The 19,525-nt window shown below is 48.9% G+C and overlaps 1 protein-coding gene across 2 annotated transcripts in view; it reads right to left on the bottom strand.

The window, feature by feature from the left end:
* The window catches only part of DPYSL2 (dihydropyrimidinase like 2), a 145,766-nt gene that overhangs the window by 11,808 nt on the left and 114,433 nt on the right, over positions 1 to 19,525 (bottom strand). For both annotated transcript variants that reach the window (XM_010378134.2, XM_010378135.2), the window contains exons 5-10: positions 19,431 to 19,492; positions 18,813 to 18,893; positions 18,168 to 18,236; positions 11,392 to 11,512; positions 2,706 to 2,862; positions 2,209 to 2,350 (exon numbers count right to left, since the gene is read on the bottom strand). In XM_010378134.2, the coding sequence (XP_010376436.1) occupies positions 2,209 to 2,350; positions 2,706 to 2,862; positions 11,392 to 11,512; positions 18,168 to 18,236; positions 18,813 to 18,893; positions 19,431 to 19,492 (632 nt within the window). The remainder of the gene's footprint in view (positions 1 to 2,208; positions 2,351 to 2,705; positions 2,863 to 11,391; positions 11,513 to 18,167; positions 18,237 to 18,812; positions 18,894 to 19,430; positions 19,493 to 19,525) is intronic.

Here is a 19,525-nt window from a genome sequence, read left to right as displayed (position 1 = left end):
CTTTGACCCGGCAATGCCACTTGTAGAAATTTCTCCTACAAACATAATCAAGAATGTGTCTTATAAAAATGTCATTCCAGTTAAGAAAAAAAAAAACAGAAACATTGTAAATGTTCAACCAAAGACATAAATGTGGCTTGGCGTGGTGGTTCACACCTGTAATCCCAGCACTTTGGGAGGCCAAGGCGGGTGGATCACCTGAGGTCAGGAGTTTGAGACCAGCCTGGCCAACATGGCAAAATCCCATCTCTACTAAAAATAGCAAAATTAGCCAGGCGTGGTAGCAGGCGCCTGTAATCCCAGCTACTCAGGAGGCTGAAGCAAGAGAATTGCATGAACCCGGGAGGCAGACGTTGCAGTGAGCCAAGATGGTGCCACTGCACTCCAGCCTGTGGGGAGACAGTGAAACTCTGTCTCCCCCCACGAAAAAAAAGAATTATAAATGAGTCCTGGCCGGGCACAGTGGCTCATGCCTGTAATTCCAGCACTTTGGGAGGTCAAGGCAGGAGGATCACCTGAGGTCAGGAGTTTGAGACCAGCCTGGCCAACATGGTGAAACCTTGTCTCTACAAAAAATACAAAAATCAGCTGGGTGTGGTGGCACACGCCTGTAATCTCAGCTACTCAGGTGGCTGAGGCAAGAGAATCACCTGAACCCAGGAGGCGCAGGTTGCAGTGAGCTGAGATGGCACCACTGCACTCCAGAGTGAGACTCCATCTAAAAAAAATAACTAAATGAGTCCCAGTTTAGCATTCACATGGAAGAGTCAGTTATTGTAAATCAATTTTTTCAAGTATATTTAAGCAGGCGGAGATATTTCCATGATACATTAATTTTTTAAAAAACAGACTACAAAATAGTATGTATGATGCAAAATTATTGTTACAATTTTTTTTTTGAGACAGGGTCTCACTATGTCGCCCAGTTTGCAGTGCAGTGGTCCGATCATGGCTCACTGCAGCCTCAACCTCCCAAGGCTCAGGTAATCCTCCGGCCTCCACCCACCGAGTAGCTGGGACTACAGGCACATGCCATCATGCCTGGCAAATTTTTGTATTTTTAGTAAAGACAGAGTTTTGCCATGTTGCCCAGACTGGTCTTGAACTCCTGGGCTTAACTGATCCACCCACCTCAGCCTCCTAAAGTGCTGGGATTACAGGCATGAGCCTGGGAGTGAGCCCAGCTGTATGATGCCAATATTATCTACACACTCACACATATTGCATATACACATGTGCACTTGTGTAGTAGCAAAAAAATGGAAAGACATATGCCAAAATGTTAATTGTCATTGTATGTGAAACATGGCGACTTTTATTTACTTCCTTATTCCTCTTGGAATAAGGATATATTCTTCATATAATCTAAAAAATTCACTAAAAAAAAAGAAAACCTATTGTGTCAATATATTTTAAAACATTAAAATGAAAAAGCCCAAAGATCCTCTAAGTCAGTGTATGTTCATAGCAGGCCTACCAGAAGCTGGCAGTAGAAGACATGCTAAGTCCAGAGGTCCCTAAAAGAGACTTTTAAGGAAATTGAGCCCATTTCCAAGAGTAGAAGAGGATTAACTGAAAAAGTCACCTGGTTGCTAAGGAATTTTCTTCCTGACTGACCTAGAGTCACATCTAAAGCTGTGTAGGTTTTCAGTCTTTACTGCTCCGTTGAGGATAATGATAAGAAATACACAGGTAGGCCAGGTGTGATGGCTCACATCTGTAATCCCAGCAGTTTGGGAGGCTGAGGCATTGCTTAAACCTGGGAACTCGAGACCAGACTGCGCAACATAGTGAGACCCCCATCTACACACACACACACCAAGAATTAGCCAGGCATGGTGGTGTGTGCCTGTGGTCCTAGCTACTCAGGAGCCTGAGGTGGGAGGATAACCTGAGCCCAGGAGTTTGAGGCTGCAGTGAGCTATGATTGGACCACTGTACTCCAGCCTGGGTGACAGAGCAAGACCTTGTCTGAAAAAAGTTTAAAAATTGTTTTAAAAAGAAATACGTATGTAATATTTAGGAAGAAATGACCTATTAGAAGAGGTCTTAGATTTCCAACCCTCAGAAATATTGTCATATAAGTACTGGCTTCTAGAATGTCCTCCACTGTCTGTCATTTCAAGGCCTGCATGAGCCCTGTGGCCCCCAGATGAGGAGGACAAGGAAGGCTGAGAGCCACCGAGGAATGAGGCCATCGCTCCTTACCACAGCCTTGTCCCAGATGACGGACATCCGCTCCTCAGTGCCATTGGTGCCCTCCGGAATCAGGGTGAAGTTGTCCTTTCCTACAGCCTTCTGGGCAGTGTTAAACGTGCAATGGGCACTGCCCGTGACCTGGAGGTCTCCGCTGCAAAGAAAACGCAAAACGTGGTGCCGCAGATTCATCAGGATGCTGCGCGCCTACACCTATTTGGTGGGCTGTCCCATGAATGGCATCACACCAACCACAGTGGAATCCTTCTGATGTCTCCTCCACCTTCTTGGCTTGACTTTCAAGATGGCCAAGGTTTTTAATCCAGAATCCCCTCCCAGAATGGTGCTAGAATGACAATTCCCTGTACTCATGTAGCCAATCTAGTTTGGTGAACAAGGGTCTCCCGGTTTTATGGCTGCTCTCGGCCACCATGTTGTTTTCACCTAACGGGTTGGTCTGGTCTCAAGAAAGACAGAATGTGAAGTGTGAACAAGTCGCCAGGACTCACCAGGACAGCAAGGAGTTGAGAAAGTCTGGAGTGGTTGGATCAGGGCTCAAAGGTGGGGAGGTGACAAAGGCGGCAGCCTTGGCCCAGTTCTTGCTCCAGTAATGGGAGCCGTCCGTTCCCAAGCTGGCGGTTATGGGCTCGCCATATACCACAGTTCCTGACAAACAGAACACACAAGGTTCAGTCCAACACAATGTAGGGGGAAGGGAACCACCCCTATGAGGAGCCACTGCCTGCCCAGCAGCACCTAGTGCTCTCACTATCCCTTTATGGGAAACACCAGGCTCGTCTCACAGATGAGGAAACTGAGACGTGGGGAAATCCAGTACCTCCATCAGCCTGTCACCCACAAACATGAGCTTCCTAAGATTCCACATTCGGCCCCTGCTCTTCAAACAACACACCCTCCCTACAGGATCCCAGACATCCTGAAGGCTTCTGTCTCCTACACTGCTGATTTTCAATTCTATTAATCTCCTGCTCAGATGGTGTCCAAACATCCAGTCCCAGGTGCCATCTGGACTGTTCTTTATGCATGGCCTATGGCACCTCAAATTTAACCTTCCTGTTCATTCACACAATCTTTTCACAATTCCTAGCCCCTCATAGTGTCTATCTCTGACTAAAGGTCTGTGGGAGGAAATCACCCATGACATCACCAGGCTGAAGTATTTCAGGGCAAATACATAAACCCCCAGATGTGCTCAAGAGACAGCCTGGATCCCTGAGTCACTGCCTGGAAGAAGCTGTCTGTTACAGCCATCAGCTCCACAGCCGACTCTGTGAGTGAGAAACAAACTGGACATTATGCCACTGGGATTTCAGAGTTTCTGGAAGCCTAGCCTAACTCTATTAATGCAATGTCCAAGACAAACATCAACTCCCTGATGCTCAGATCATGCCCTCTTCTCTGTCCATTCAGATGAAAACCAGAAAGTTGAGACTCATGTACATTCACTGAACGCCAATACCCTAGTGCTTTCAATACAATCGTTCCTTAAATCAGGCCGTCATCATCTCTCGCCAGCTCATTCCAACAGAGCCTCCCCATTGGACCTTAGATTTATGTTTGCTCTCCCAACCCCGCTCCCTACCTCTCCATTCATTCTGCATGACACTTCCAGATTCATCTACTAAAATATAATCTTCCCATGCCATTCTCTTGCATAAAAATAATCCAAAGGAGCTCTTCTGCATTCAAGGACTGAAACGAAAATCCTCCTCACCGAAGCCTCAGATGCTCTTCACTACTGGAAGCTGATCTTCTCCTTTAACATTGTCCAAAACACAACTCGGGTATCACACCCTCCATCTGAGAATCCCATCCTCCCCTCCAGTCATTACCCAGTTGTAAATTTTTGACTTTCCACCTGATGGAGACATCTTGAAGATCATTTACCTGCCTGCACATAGTCGGCACTCCATGAACGTGTGTTAAATAGATTAAATGGTCTAATATGTTATTAATTAAAGGCATCTAAGCTGGAATTTGATCCCAGGTCAGCTGAATTCATCTCTCACTGGCTCCCCCCAGCATAGGGCTAACTCCCACCCCACAACAATGCAGCAAAGCTTCTCTACTTCCCCAAACACAGGCCCTCAAGGGCAAACACACCGCAGTCAGGAATGTGTTTTCCTTCCTCTCCACGGCCTTTCTGAAGGCCTTATCACTTGATGATACACCACAACACCCTCTCTGTCGGCCACTCTGAGAGCTGGCTCTGCACAGCTGCCCCCTCCTGCCTCAGGAATTTCACAAAGGACTCGCTGTTCAGCCAGGGAGTGCTGGAGGCCACAGCAGGCAGCTCACTCCAGGTCACCAGCAACCACGCCCCCACCCCTAGCAGGAGGGAGGACTCCAAACCCAGGGAAACCTCCAGAAGGAAGCCCTGAGGAAGAAAAGGGCCAGTGCTAGGTGCTCGGAAGGGCTAGGAGGGTCCCCTTGGCTCCTGGCCTGCTCAAAGCCTCCCATGCAGAAGCTGGTGCAAAGAGCTATCAGGGTGGCTGCACAAACCACTCCGGTTCATCCCAAAGTGGAAAAACAACACATAATAAGAAGGCCTTGGCCGCTGCCAAAGACCTTTATAAAATGCAAATGGCTGGGCAGGACCCAGCAGCAGTCATCAATTCTCAAAAGATCTCTCTGGCTCCCTGCTTTTGGTTCAAGCATCAAACAGATCTGGTTAAGCAAAACTCTCCTGACCCAGCCAGGCCTGGAGGTCCCACTGGCCACAGTCCATCTAAGCACAAAGGTGAGAGCTGTGTAAGTCACAGGAAAACAAGGGATGCGCAGCCCTAAAGGCTTCCTGCTTTTGTCCACATGAAGAAGTTCATGAGAGCAGAGGCACTTGGAGATAAAGAATGGCTGGATGGTCTCTGAAAATCTCTGGACACACATAAACATTTTCCTGAGTTTCCTGTAACTTGCCGACGACGCTCATCCTCTCCCTGTGCCTGCTCCTCAGCCCTGCCTCTGGAAACTTGAGTACAAGGAGGGGCTGGTTCTTGGAAAGTGGCCTGAATACCATGGGGGTGAATGCTGCTGACCACAGGCTTATCTCTCCCTGCGAAACACGACTCAGCTTGCGGTGGGGAGCTGCTCTATGAGGAGCTGGATTCCTCTTCTCTCTGTGCACAGGAATATGTACCTCACTTCAAGAGAATGAACTTGGTCTTCAGCCTCGAGAAAACCCAAAACAGGGTCTGAGCTTTCAACACCACTGCTGAGCAGAACCTGCCTCCTTAGACAAAGGCCAAGTGGACTTCTGGGCCAGAGTCAAGCAAAGATAGGGACATTCAGGGGCAGGGTTATGGATGTTAGGGGAGGGACAGAGCCATCCTGTGGCTCATTTCTACTTCGCTCTGTTCAAATTCCCTCAGGGATTCAGAGGTCCTTGCTGTCTTTTGGGCTTTCTTTCTTTCTTAGCCCAGAATCGGGACAAGAGTTTAGCCATCACGTACAAGGCCTCTACCTCCACAAGAGTATGATCTATACGTGGAGTCTCTGCCTCCCATCCCCAGTGGTCTGGAACCCCCAACCCAGGGCTCCCCTCCTGGGTATATAAACATTCATAGCAGGGAGCTGTGGATGCACTTCCGGAGCTCAGCTAGGCCACAGACACCCTTGAACTGCACGCCAGAAATAATTACCACTAATAATAATAAACCACGGAACAGGCTTAATTGGCCCTTCTACACTTCTCTAAATACAATGCTGAGGCTTTTTTGGCACCTTCGTGATTTTCGTCTTCAGGGAAAGTCTAAACTGAAGGATGTGACCAAGCCAGCCTCTGGCAGGCTCTCTAGTAAGGCCAAGAACTGCAGGGGATGGGAGCTAGTGCTTATTTGCAACCAGTCTGGGGCCCGTGTGCATTCATGAAGAATAAACGCAAGGCTGGGGTTTAAAACTGCCTGAAAGCTCCCAGCTCTGGCAGTCACTTGCCATGGATGAGAAGCAGGAGAACAAATCCAAAGTGAGAACTGTGCAAAACCAGTATCTGTAGCTCAATATGCAGCCACTAAAGCAGAGTGAAAACCAACTGGGATTGACAGACAGACAGACAGTTACACATACGCTCACCATTCTCCTTCACCTTTGCAAGAATTCATGCCAGACCCTAACTAACAGCCTGGGGCCTGTGCTGTCAGGTTTTCGTAGCAAGAGTGGTTCTAGAGGAACATCATCTTAAAAATGAGTTTTCTGAATGGGTTCTGAGGTTTCTGAAATTCGTTCTCAAATCTGATTGGATTTAAAGGCACTAATGAGTCTACTTCCAGTAGTAAAAACAGGAGAGTACAGGGTATGATGGGACAATAAAGATACAGAAAATATTATTAAATACTCACAAAGGCTTCTAAGAGGCAAGGTTTTAGGTGACTGTGTAGCCGATACCTTAAACATTTTTGTCGAATTAACAAGTATAACAAGAGTGGTCGGTTGCTCCTAATTGTACTAAACAAAGTGGGTGGTAAAAAAAGAATGAATTCAGGGATTCAAATTCCCAGCTCAAGCACCACATGAACGAATCAAAAGTTTCTATGTCTGCCCTTATGTCTCACACATACAGAGCTGAGATGGCTGAAAACCAGAAGTAGGATCTCATCCTGCCAGTGGCTGAATTACAATGCAAACTGAATTCCCAACCTTGCAGAGCATCTGCTGTTAAAGTGAGGGCACAGATTGGGAAGCAATTCTGCCTTTGGACCCCAATGCCAACATCAGCTCTTCCCTGGGTCTCCAGTCTGTGGCCTGATCTACAGATTTCAGACTTGCCATCCCCACAACCGTGTGAGTTGATTCCTTAAATATAATTCTTTAAAATAAATCTTCCCTCTTTCTCTACTGTCCTCTCTCCTCTCTCAGTCCCCTTTTCTGTTCAAGATTGCAACATCAAGCATAAGCTTCACTAAGGACTCATCCCCAAGTTGAGGTGGTCCTCACAGGCCCCATGACCATGTGCTTCTCATAATGCCTGAGTCACTCCTATTGACCCGCAGGACATAAGAGGTCTTATCTCAAATTGAGGTTCCTAGGGTTTAATGTCCTGAATGTTTCTGCACCCGGGTTACGGGGGTGGGGTGAGGAGGAGGATGGAAAAGAATGTCCACCAGATGAGGTCATCAGGCACTGCCCACAGACCACCACTCACACATGGAAGGCATCAGCAGTCATGCTGGATTTCACACATGGGCAAAATGTGGTCAGACAGAGAGGGAGCCCATTCTAGAGGAGAAATCCCCATAGGGGGCCCTCCATGGAAAGAGAGGTGGCCAGGGGCCTGGAATCATGGTTTCTAATTCCCACAGGCTGCATGATCTAGGGCAAGATTTTCAATTTCTGCATTTCTACTTCTCTTCCATGAAATGAGCCTATTAAGTTGGTCTAAGTTGTTTTCAAGAGTGAAATTGCCCCCAGGTCGTCTGGTCCTGGCTCTGTGTTCACTGCCTCAGCTGCCAAATTGGGTTGATGACACGCCATCCTGGGGAACGGCTCAGAGCGGCTGATGGAAGCAGCGTGTCTCTCAGGGAAGGCAGGCCACAGTGGTGCTGCCTCAAGCAGGCATGTGAAAACAGTTCTCATTCGTTTCATCTCATATCCTCGCTTCCCTGAACTTCTCTTATCTTAGATTCTAGACCAGCAGGTCTCTGGCTGGGGAGGTTCACGTGGATCACTAAGAGAAGGAGACATTACTACTCCTCCCAGGGCAGGATTATCATTTTTCAAAGCTCACATTTGTAGAAAAATTTCAAGTCTGTTTACACAGCCTGACCCCTCTGAGACTCCCTTCTGGGAGTCTCAACCCCTCCTGACTTGTACCCCTTTTGCAGCCCTGACCACCTCCCAACGTGACTTTCCACTCAACATCCTACCCCTGCAAGTGGAAGAGCTAACTGTGGTTGGGACAATTTCTTGTTCCTGGAACACAGGGCCTGAAGTATCACATCATGAAAGTTCACTGAATGAATTCAGAATTTCTCCATTCACAGAGGAAGAAATGGAGCATCAGAAAGGGGGCTGTGGCAGTGCTCACACTGGCCTCAGAGGGCCAGAGAAACCCACCTGAAGTGGACTAACAATTATGAGCAGAAACCCTTGCCCAGGGTTAGCAGGCATCTGTGCTCTGCTTTCCTCGCAAGCTCAAGGTTAGACCAGACCCTTCATCCTGTAGTCACAATAACTGGTCACGCTTCTCGTCTCCATTTTTACCTGCAATATCTCATGTACACGTCATCATCACCCTGTGAGATGAGTCATGGTTACTATCCTCCCCATGCAGATGGCGAAAAGACATGTGGAAATGATAAGGAAGCACCCAGCATCACGTGGCTGGTGTACAGTGAAGTTGGGGTTTGATCCAAGAATGAATACTGATCCTGGAGAGCAAACAATTAATATTCCCTTGAAGAGCTTTCGTTCTTGGTCATTTGGGAATCCTTGTGTGTACATTACCCATATCTCTGCTGGGTGTCAGGCCACCGTTTCAATCAGGATTCTTAAGGAACTAAGCCCCAACAGACACAGGTCACAAGCATCACCATATTAAAATAATCTCAAAGCATGAAGGTAAGTCAGTCAAACATGAACATGGATATTTGTGGCCTGAAGTTAGAGGCCTGACAGTCAAGCCCCAATTCCACTATTCATGAGCTCTGAGCTTCAGTTTACTCAGCTGCAAAATGAAACAAAATATAAAAATTCCTGCCAGGGCTGCCTCCCAAAGTTGCTAGGAAGTTCCAGCAAGATGGGAAAGAGCCTAAGAGCCTAGGAAGTTAGCTAGGACTTCTCATTCCTGCTCATTAGCACCTGAATGCACTGGAAATTCCTTTCTGGCAGCTCAGGTTTGTCTAAAGCTCAGGCTTTCAGGGATTAATGAGTAACAGTTTGAATGCAAACAGCACCCTGGGAACCACTGGACTCACACTCAGAAGGCTCTGGAAGGGAACAAACTAAAGTCCCCTCCCACTACTCACCCCATAAGACACACAGGGTGTCAAGGTTATAAAGACAATAGGGGTGCCCTGTTGCAATGGCTCACGCCTGTAATCCCAGTATTTTGGGAGGCCAAGGCGGGCGGGCGGATCACCTGAGGTTAGGAGGTCCAGACCAGCCTGGCCAACATGGTGAAACCTCGTCTCTACTAAAAATATAAAAATTAGACAGGCGTGGTAGTGGGGGCCTGTAATCTCAGCTACTAAGGAGGCTGAGGCGGGAGAATCGCTTGAGTCCAGGAGGCGGAGATTGCAGTGAGCTGAAATGGCACCACTGCACTCCAGCCTGGGTGAAAGAGTGAGACTCCATCTCAAAAGCAAAATTAAACATTAAAAAAAAACCAGGGGGTTACCGGGCACTGAGTTGGGGTGCTAGGTCCAAACGGGGCACTGCAGCAACACACTGCAGCTCTGCAACTCCACGTGAGAAGAACCATGAAGGACAGAGAGGAGGAGGCCTGCAGCAGGGGTGGCCCACGACTCCACCTCTCCGACTGAAGTCTGGGACAGGCAGGACCCCTCTCTCTTCTCATTTGGACAGGTACGTGTTTGAATATGGAGTCAACTTTAGACAAGGCCTCTATCCAAAATTATGTTGAAATGTTAGCCTAACTCAAGTATCATCATCATCTAGGTATAGCACAGTGGTAAAATACAGAAAATAAGCCGTCTCATTCTTTCCCCCTTCCAGACACTATGCCACCCATCCCCACACGACGTGGGGGCAGCAGTGCTGTGGCTGGCCTTCTGTACAGAGGCTGATTCCCACAAATGCACTGCCTTCTTGCAAACGCGTGTCAGGGTGACCCAGAGCCACCGATTCCATCGTCATCCACAATATGTCCTAGAAAACAACTCAAAGTTCATTCTCAGTAAGTTACATTATTTTAGGTGAATGCTTTCTTATTTCTAAAAGGCAATTCCTTCAAGGTGCCAGGAGAAGACAGAAAGGCGGCAACCATTTGATGTGCAGCCTAAGGACAGAGGCCCCATGAGCACTCCAAAGAACAAGGGCCAGGAGTCGCTGGGTCCGTCTGGAAGTCATCATCTCTGGGACAAGATGACTCAGTCATCACTGAGTAATTTGTTCCAGGGCTTGCAGCAAGTCACCCACCAGTGAAAAAAATCCCACAGCCCACCTTGATCCATGTGGATCACATAATACAGAGAAGCAGACACGCAGCCATAGAGGTCAAATGGCTACCTTCCTAACAGGGAAAGAAAGACACACAGACAGAATGACAGAGGGACTGAGAAAGAGTCAAATGAAAGATAAAATGAAACAGAAAACAGGAAAGGAGGGAAGAGAAGTGGAGACACAGAGATGGAGAGATCCCAACAGGCAAAGGGGAAGAGGGGACATAACAGGGAGAAAGGAAGGAAGGAAGAAGGGGACCCTTTTATAATGTTCATTTCAGATCAGCCTAAGATCCACCATCAAAATGAACGACATGCCCTCAGGCTTTCTGTATGAGGAGAGAACTCCCAAGCATAAAATCATAAAAGAATCAGTCTTTTATGATTATCGAAATTCATGCAGTCAGCAGCGGGTGACAACAGGGCTGAGATGCATGCGTAATGCATGAGGTGCCTCAGGGGGGCGTCCTCTAGGGGAAGCACTGGAAGCTGCACTTAATCAATTAGTTTCCAGGACCCTTCTCAATGGACACCCTAGTAATACCAGAGACCCAGCCTCAGTTCCGAATGCATCAAGAGAGTTTATCACGCACCAAAACATCTGGATGTGATAGTGTCTGGGGCAAATGCATCCCCACACCCCACAAAGCTGCCTTACATACCCGGGCAGAAACCACTCCCAGCCTTGGAGGGGAGGTGCATGATGCGACCAAGGATTGTGGGGTGGATGGAAACTGACGTCATCTGTGTATATGCCTAGTTTATTTCAACCACATCAAAGTAAGTCCAGCTCTTCCACGGGGGCTGGGGTACACGTGCCTGCCCACCCCGCCTTGGCGTGCACACAGCTTTAAATAGATACTAACAAGGCCGCAGCAGTGGAGCAGAGGAGGAAACTGGAGCTCCTGCCTTGCCCAGCTGTAATTAGGTTAATGCCGGAACATGGTGCAAGTGGCCCACTTGGCATGAGGGTCTGGAAAAGGAGCCCTCCCCAGTGAAGAGCCCCCCTCCCCTCCAAACCTGCCCGCCTGCCATCAGCCAGTCCGGCCACAGCACTCACCCTTCTTCCGTGCCTGGGCGATGACCTCGGCAGAGCTTTTGCTCATCACCTTGGTGATATACAGGGGGCAGTTGGTCTGGTTGGCGATGGTGATGGCACGATTCACGGCTTCGGCCTCGACCTGCAAAATAGCAGCAGAGCATGAGAAAGTGGCTCAGCCCACCCCACGAGCCCCTACCTTTATCCTCCACCCCAGAGAGAGGCTAGGATGAAGGCAAGGCTGCTGAGTTTCCAAGGTCCTACCCCAGGGGACAATTCGGAGAAGTGCGACTTGCCTTGTGTCTCTAACATTGGTTTGGTTGAACTAATTCCCTCCTGTGGCTGGGCACAGTGGCTCATGCCTGTAATCCCAGCACTTTGGGAGGCCGAGGCAGGTGGATTACCTGAGGTCAGGAGTTCAAGACCAGCCTGGCCAACATGGCGAAACCCAGTATCTACTAAAAATACAAAAAAAAAAAAAAAAAAAAAAAAACTGGGCATGGCAGCAGCTGCCTGTAATCCCAGCTACTTGTGAGTATAAGGCAGGAGAATCACTTGAACCCAGGAGGCAGAGGAGGCAGTAAGCTGAGATTGTACCACCATACTCCAACCTGGGCAACAAAGTGAAACTCCATCTCAAAAAAAAAGAAAAAGAAAACTCCCTTCTGACCCTTCTCCAGGTGCAGGCAGCAAGCCTGTGACATCAACACTGGCCCAGAGTCTGTAAGAAATGCAGATTCTCTGGCTCTGCCCTGGACCAGAGACTCACAGGCTAGAAACTCTGAGGGTGGGACCCAGCAATGTGGGTGATTTTCACACTTACTAACGTTTGAGAACCGCCACATACAGACACTGATTGCTCTCAATTCCATATATTCATTCTGCTCCCAGGATCTTGAGTCAAGATGTTCAGTGATGGGGAGTTCGTGCTGGGCTCCCATTAAATGCTCATGAACGAAGTCAGCATCACCCACAAAACAATGTAGCCTCACAGGGCTCTGGGAACGGAGCAGGCCCCGTTTGTCTACACCAATGGACCCCTGTGTGTGAAGCACAAACGTGGCCAGCCACAGCCTGGTACGATCTTCAGTACAATATTGGAGAACTGCTTGAGTAAATAATCTGGCGCTTTAAATTGGATGTTGCAGTCGGCGTGATGGCTTACACCTGTAATCCCAGCACTTTGGCAGGTCAAGGCAGGTGGATCACCTGAGGTCAGGAGTTCGAGATCAGCCTGACCAACATGGTGAAACTCCGTCTCTACTAAAAATTAAAAAAAAATTAGCCAGGTGTGGTGGCGTGTGCCTGTAATTCCAGCTACTCAGGAGGCTGAGACAGGAGAATCACTTGAATTCAGGAGACGGAGGTTGCAGTCAGCCGAGATGGCACCACTGCACTCCAGCCTGGGCGACAGTGAGAGACTTTGTCTCATAAATTAATAAATAAGTAAATAAATCGGATGTTCAGATGAATGATATTTCAAATCCCACATGATGACTATGGAATACCTGATCAGGCAAGACTCCCTGGATCAAGTTCTATCCTACAGAGGAATCACCACTCGGCAAGGGAAGGAGCTGGTAAAATTGTGGAAGGCAGATCTCAGAACATCACTGGCTCCCTCTCCAAATCCCAGCAAAAGGGCTCTGGCTTGAACTCTTGGAGGGGAGGGACTGGGGCTTACTCATGGCTTAGTATCTTCCATGCCCCACCCCCAATAGCTCCCAATGTCCTGCCTGGTATACAGCAGGTGCTCAAAAATGTTTGCTAAGCAAATAAATGACTTCGTTTTATGCTCATGGTATTTCAATCTAGGCCGCTCCACAGAACACTGTTATTTTTCACAAGAAATAACGGAGCCCCTGTAACTGAATTGGCTACCTTGTCTCCACGGAGCTTGGCCAAAAGATTAAGCTCTGTAATTGCATTAAGTGGTAATCTAATTTAGCAGAGCTGAGACAACTTCATTCACATTTGGCCTTTCAGGCATCAACTATGTGAAAAGGGATGTCTAGAAATCCAGAGTCCAAGCAAAGGGCTCTTGAAAAAGCTCATTAAACACCCAAATGTTTTTCATTCCTGAGACAGCTAAAGGACAAGCCTTCTCTCTCCACTTACAAGAGAGATGCCTGTGGTGCAGCAGCACCAGGCGGGGGCAGGGACATCTTGCATGGGTGTGAAGTGTGAGATGGACTCCACTAAAATCCTCAGCACCTCCCAGAGATACAGGTGACTACTCCGTTTATTGTCCCAATATGGGGTTTCGCCATGTTGCCCCAGTTGGTCTTGAACTCCTGGGCTCAAGAGATCCTCCCACCTCGGCCTCCCAAAGTGCTGGGTGACAGATTCGAGCCACTATGCCTATCTTTTGATTTTAATGATGAGGCAACTCAGAGAGGGAAATGACCTGTCTAGGGACACACAGCAGTGTCAGGACGTCTGTCATTCTCCAAGGCATGCTGGAAAGTGCCCATCCCTGTGAAGGGTTCTTCATTATCCTCATCTCCAAGTCCCCACCCTCTTCGCAGACATCAGTCCTACAGCTCAGAGCTGCTGTCAAATTCTATCTCTACACTCACTTTCTGTCTACTTCTTTCTCCCTGCCTTGTCCACAGTCCCTTCAGAAAGGATCCCTTTTTTATTTGTTTTGCATCCCCACAATGCCAGGCACTGCCCGGCTCGGCATGCAGGCTCAGTCGCCGCTCCTCTCAGCCACAGACGGTTCAGTTCCAGATGTCTGCACTCTCTAGTGTCCTTTCCAATCCTCTGGGTTGAAAACAAGGGAAAATCCTACTGGGTGGTCTCACATGGTGGGTTGGGAAGAAAAGTCTAGTGGGCTAGGAACATGTTTGGAAAGTTCAAATCCAAGAGAACCATCATGCTAGTGATGGATAGGTCACCAAACGGCAGAGAAGTTACACTGGGGTGTGTTTCATTCCATCAGCGGCACCTCCCCAAGTAGACTGGTAAGCTCAAATTCACACAAAATCGTTCCATACTGTATTCTCTTTATCACCCACACAGGGTTTAACACACAACAGATCCCTCTTGACAAACTCACCATGAGAGGAGACGTCAGGTGGCAAGTGCCTATGGGCTTGAGTTCTAATCCCGCTCTGCCACCATTCACCATGTAAAACCCTCTGCATCCCCCTCCTCGCCTCACTGGGCTGTCACATGGGTAAAATGACTCAGGGCCTGGCATACAAGAGGGGCCTCTAAATCAGCTGAAAAACTGCTTCCCATACTGGTGCATCCCCGGGTCTGCCAGCCCTCAAGGAGACTCCGTAATCAATTGCTGGGGATTCTGAAGTTCTCAGTGCAATAGCTGCTGGGCCTAATCATGTAAAAATGGTTTCAATTTCTCTGGTCGAAATAGCAATGATATGGTTTGGCTCTGTGTCCCCACCCAAATCTCATCTCAAATTGTAATCCACACACGTTGAGGGAGGGACCTGATGGGAGGTGACTGGATCATGGGGAAGGTTTCCCCCACACTGTTCTCATTGATAATGAGTGAGTTCTCATGAGATCTGAGGGTTTAAAAGTGGCAGTTTGCCCTCTGCTTGCTCGCTCTCTCTTGCCACCACATAAGACAGACCTGCTTCCCGTTTACCTTCCACCATGATTGTAAGTTTCCTGAGGCCTCCCCAGCCATGCAGAACTGTCAGTCAATTCAATCTCTTTTCTTTATAAATTTCCCAATCTCACGTATTTCCTTACAGCAGTATGAAAATGGATGAATACAAGCAACCAGAATAACAGCTCTCTGAGAGCTTTTTCGTCTTCAGTAAAGCCAGGGCCTTTCTGTCTGTGTTTGTGTTCTCTGCAGAAAGCAGGAGAAAGAAGGAATGCAAGCCCCTCAGAAGGCTCTAAAACTTAGACAAGAGGGTCTCAGCAGGAGCATCATGTAGCATTTGCAGAAGTGGCATTTGCTTTTCTCAGAAGACATCTTCTCACCTCCTTATACAGCTGGTACATGGCAGGCGGAGGGACTGGCTTCCAGTCACCAAACGGGAAGAAACCAGGAAACTTTCTAAAAAAGCCCAGGCCCAGGTGTGGATTTAAGCTGTGTGTGTGTACACTGTGGGAGGGGTTGAGGTAGCAGGCAGGACACTGTACTTTCTAGCTCTCCGCTTTGATAACTGGGCAATCACTTAACTTCATGCTTCCGGAGTGTCCTCATATAAAGACAGATAACCAAGGAGCCCACCGCAGCACAGCTCTGGTACCACCACACGTGGGGAGTAGAATGTAGTAAATGGTGCTCCCTGGATACAGCCATGCACACTGCATGACTGGCATCCCCTGGAGTTGTGCGAAGGAGATGCTGTTGTACCTCCTGCACAGGACAGTTACAAAACTGAAATGTGGGCCATGAACACAGTGTCCAGCACACGTGATCACTAAATGAAGGCAGCTTTGAACAGGGCTCACATGAGAACTGTGTCAGCCCTCCGCCTCTCCTGGACTCTGCATTTCCAAGGCCCGATCCCAAGACTGTTTCAGGGCTGAAGAAAGAACCAATTCCAGGGAGGTCAGAACTGAAGCGACCATGGCTTATGCTGCCATGGTTTAAACCACCCGACCGGTGGATCCTGGGGAATCTGGTGAAGGCAGTCACAGAAGCCGGCCCGGAGGGAGAAGTGAAGCCACAGAAAGGAACCCTTGACGTGTCTGCAAAAGTGGGATGGTGCCTGCAGAGATGTGTGCAAGCATATATGTGCATGTGTATGTGAAAATGTATACGTACACCTGTGCATGTCTGTGCTTGCACATGTATATATGTGTATGTGAAAATACGTGGGTACAACACGTATGTGCATATCTGTGCCTGTGCACATGTGCGTATGCTAAAATGTGTCTATGTGTGTGCACGCGCATATCTGTGCCTATGGACATGTGTGTATGTATATGTGTGTGAATGTGAGTGTGTGCATGTGTGTGTGCTTCTGCACGTGTATCTGTGTGCACACAAATGTGCATAAAATCAGCCTCAGGCATGTTTATCATTGGCTGATGTTAGCTTGTTCTCACCTGCAAGCTGTCCCCTGGAATCACTGTCCACCAGCCACGGTCTCAGCATGGGGCTTCCCTCAGCTGACACAGTTGCCTGCCTGTCTCCCTCATCCTCGGGCCAGTGCCAGGCCACCCTTTCAGCTTTTAGCATGCATGAGAAGGCTGATAGCTACAAAAGGGCCTGCATCCCTGGCCTGGAGCAGGGATGTGCAATCCTGAAAATGTCATGGCTTCCGTCCTGTCATCTGGGGAGAGGAAAATGTCCTCAGGGCCTCAAATGGTACTAAAGGTGTCTTGGAGCGTGCAGTTCTGTGTATCTGCCTCTGTGTGTGTGTCTATGTGTCTGTGTGTGTCCATGTGTCTGTGTCTGAGTGTGTGTCTATGTGTCTGTATGTCTATGTGTATGTGTAGGTGTCTGTGTCTGTGTGTGTCTAGGTGTCTATGTGTCTGTGTGTGTGTCTATGTGTATGCATGTGTGTCTATGTCTCTTGTGTGTCTACCTGTCTGCGTGTGCCTATGTCTGTGTGTACATGTGTGTCTACGTGCGCATATGCATGCAGCAAGAAGGACAAAGCGTGGACCCTCACTGTGTGCAAAGCATTCCGAGTGGCTCCCGCTCTCCTCTTTCTGCCTGTCTTGATTCCTTTCTCCTCTTCTAGCCTCGTCCCTTCCCCTCAAGTCTGAAAAGATCCCAACCCCCCGTGCTCGTGCACCCAAGGCAGTGCACAGATGGTGCCTTCGCTCCCGAGCCCTCCTGAATCCACTGCCTCATCACGGGGACTGGCTCCCCTTCCAACCTGGTACCAACAAGACCACGTCCCGAACTCAGGGTGGGGGCACGGTGCTGCCACTCAGCGACTCAGGCCACAGCCCTGCAGGGAGCTCTTGCCAAGCTCCTCCCTCTCGGGCTTCTGGAGCTTCCTCACTGTCACCCTCCACTCAGGCCCTTGGTGATCTGACCCCCCTGCTCTGCGCCAGTCCCTTTTCTGCCACTTCCTCCAATAAAGGGGAAAGCCTGGTGGTTCCCTGGGGATTCCCCCATTGCATGCTTCACTTAAAGCTGTGGGCTGCTCCCTAGTCAGGGTCCCTAGAGCCCGACATCCAGTCTGTCATTAAGGAGCCAACTTCTGAAAAGCATTTCACAGCCACCAATTCTAACTGATGAACACAGGTTCTCCATCACCTAAAACATGCTCACCCTCCCTTGGAACTCACACACCTCACCAAGACGGTGAGTCTCCACCGTTGAGCCAGCACAGGCCCCTGCTGTGAATCTTCCTTCCACAAGTTTAAAAGATTCTGTCTACCAAACTCTGCGTATCATGTGATAGCTTGTGCAGGGTTACCTTTGGAAAAACTTACAATTCCCCATATGCCTTCTAGGCATTTAGAAGAGCTTTTCCATCCTTCCAACTATGTTTTGGTGAATTTCGGTAAGATCTTGGAGACCATAAGTCGTGAACCACTAAAATCTAGCTTGCAGGATGCCAATGAAGAACTGTTTGTGTCTATACAAGTAAGGGCTTGAAGAATTACAGACAGAAAGAGGAATCTTCTGGCCAAACAGTCCACACCACCTTACCCTCAGGAGCAATCTAACACTTCACTTTGCCTATGTAGACAGACTGACAGACACACATGTGACCCACAGCTTCTCAGAAAGACCACAGTCAGCATCAGAGAAGCCCCCTTCTCAGCAGGTAGGAAGCGGGTTCCCTGCGGCTCTGCACAGTGTCCAAGGGACACTGATTCACGCATTCCGCTTGGTGGACGTTCACCTCCTCCGGTCGGCTCAGCACATGTCCCTCGGGGCCTGTGATGCCCAGATCCAGGATCCTCTGCTGCTCCTGCAATGTTCAGAGAAAGCCAGGCTGTGAGGCAGAGTGGACTACACACAGCTCTAATGGCACAGACCCGGGCACGCAATTATTCGGGCAAGACGGAAAATTACCACTGCCGATTGTTCTACCCTCATCCCAAGACCTCATGAAGAGAAGGGCTTCGCTGCCCTGTTCCCAATCCCACCTGAGCAGGATGGATCAATTACAGCCTCTCAAAACCATTCAGCTGTTCCCTGGGATGCTAACGGCTGGTGCATTTGCAGCCCTCAGTCACAGTGTAAAATGCCTGTGTGTGACGTGAGGGTTCCCGTACCCCACCCAAGGCAGCTGCATTACAGCACCGAGAGAAATGGCCTCTCTCTGCAATGGTAACTGACTTAGATGTTCCGTGGGACACACGGAGAGGCACGTGTGTCACTGGCATTCACACCATGGGTGAGACTGAGCAGAGCTCCAGCAAGGGAACACCAGGTCCCTCTGCTTTTCCACCCTGGTGTTAAGCTACAGGTGTTGCCTCCCTTTCTTGAGCCTGCCTCTCACCCTCCAGGTGATGAAGAAACGATGAAAAAGAAAGTCCTGTACCTCTGCAATGATGTCGCCATTTTCTGCATGGACTTGGGCTATGGCGCCAATATCCCGGATCACACTCAGTACTTCATAAATCTGAGAGAGAGACGAGGGTGGGATCAGAGACAGGGACTTCTATCTTCCTGTTCACAAGGACAATCATTTCCCTGCCAGCAGCATTTCTGGGGTGAGAAACAGGACACCTAGGCTAATTCTATTAGCCTGGCTTTTTCAACACGACTGAGGGCAATGTTTCTGACCACATTTGATGAAGAAAGACCCCTCAGAAATTAACAGAGGCAGTACAACTTAGCAGGACGTGGACCAGGAGTGAAAAGCTCTTGGGTGACACCTGGCTCTGCACCAGGTTTGCTAAGGAGGTTCTGAGTGCCACTCCCAGACACGCCATGCTGGGCAGAGTCTCAGATCCAGGGTGGCGAAGTGGCAGCACTGGGGGCTAGGGCACTGGGTTCACATTCTCTTTCGAGGCTCAATTACATCAGTAACTGCATCCACCAGCCACTTCCCAGGAAGCTAGGAGACATGCACACACTGGAGACTGCTTTCTCAAACAGCCACAGCCTGAAGGTACCAAATGTCAGGGTGCCTCTTCGGAAAAGCCAACTTTCTTACCTGGCAATCCGTTAGCTGGAAGCGATCTTTGAAAGCCATGTACACGAGGAAGGAATTTACCCCTAGTACAGACAAAACAAAGAGGTGGACTTTTA

This window comes from Rhinopithecus roxellana, chromosome 9 (genome assembly GCF_007565055.1).
Source record: "Rhinopithecus roxellana isolate Shanxi Qingling chromosome 9, ASM756505v1, whole genome shotgun sequence".
NCBI classification, from domain to species: domain Eukaryota; kingdom Metazoa; phylum Chordata; class Mammalia; order Primates; family Cercopithecidae; genus Rhinopithecus; species Rhinopithecus roxellana.
This window is presented reverse-complemented; position numbering and strand designations above follow the sequence as displayed.